We start from the raw sequence: 1,145 nt of genomic DNA on the forward strand, positions 1-1,145 counted from the left end.
AATCTCTAGCGTAAGAGTAAATATTGAACTATGTTTTATCTCTAGAGTAAATATTGAACTATGTTTTATCTCTAGAGTAAATATTGAATTATGTTTTATCTCTAGTGTAAATATTGAACTATGTTTTATCTCTAGAGTAAATATTGAACTATGTTTTATCTCTAGTGTAAATATTGAACTATGTTTTATCTCTAGAGTAAATATTGAACTATGTTTTATCTCTAGTGTAAATATTGAACTATGTTTTATCTCTAGAGTAAATATTGAACTATGTTTTATCTCTAGTGTAAATATTGAACTATGTTTTATCTCTAGAGTAAATATTGAACTATGTTTTATCTCTAGTGTAAATATTGAACTATGTTTTATCTCTAGAGTAAATATTGAACTATGTTTTATCTCTAGTGTAAATATTGAACTATGTTTTATCTCTAGAGTAAATATTGAACTATGTTTTATCTCTAGTGTAAATATTGAACTATGTTTTATCTCTAGTGTAAATATTGAACTATGTTTTATCTCTAGAGTAAATATTGAACTATGTTTTGTCTCTAGAGTAAATATTGAACTATGTTTTATCTCTAGAGTAAATATTGAACTATGTTTTATCTCTAGAGTAAATATTGAACTATGTTTTATCTCTAGAGTAAATATTGAACTATGTTTTATCTCTAGAGTAAATATTGAACTATGTTTTATCTCTAGAGTAAATATTGAACTATGTTTTATCTCTAGAGTAAATATTGAACTATGTTTTATCTCTAGAGTAAGAGTAAATATTGAACTATGTTTTATCTCTAGAGTAAATATTGAACTATGTTTTATCTCTAGAGTAAATATTGAACTATGTTTTATCTCTAGAGTAAATATTAAACTATGTTTTATCTCTAGAGTAAATATTGAACTATGTTTTATCTCTAGTGTAAATATTAAACTATGTTTTATCTCTAGAGTAAATATTGAACTATGTTTTATCTCTAGAGTAAATATTAAACTATGTTTTATCTCTAGAGTAAATATTGAACTATGTTTTATCTCTAGAGTAAATATTGAACTATGTTTTATCTCTAGAGTAAATATTGAACTATGTATTATCTCTAGAGTAAATATTGAACTATGTTTTATCTCTAGAGTAAATATTGAAC

At 23.3% G+C, this 1,145-nt stretch overlaps 1 protein-coding gene across 1 annotated transcript; it reads left to right on the forward strand.

Annotated features, from left to right (window-relative positions):
* Nucleotides 1–97: 97 nt before the first annotated feature.
* Nucleotides 98–745, forward strand: LOTGIDRAFT_58872 (hypothetical protein; the record flags this gene model as incomplete). Its single annotated transcript, XM_009062981.1, has 1 exon — nucleotides 98–745. A coding segment is annotated over one exon (648 nt), but the record flags the coding sequence as incomplete, so codon positions are not given.
* Nucleotides 746–1,145: the final 400 nt, after the last annotated feature.

The sequence above is a fragment of the Lottia gigantea genome (genome assembly GCF_000327385.1).
Source record: "Lottia gigantea unplaced genomic scaffold LOTGIsca_5405, whole genome shotgun sequence".
In the NCBI taxonomy this organism is placed as follows: Eukaryota; Metazoa; Mollusca; class Gastropoda; family Lottiidae; genus Lottia; species Lottia gigantea.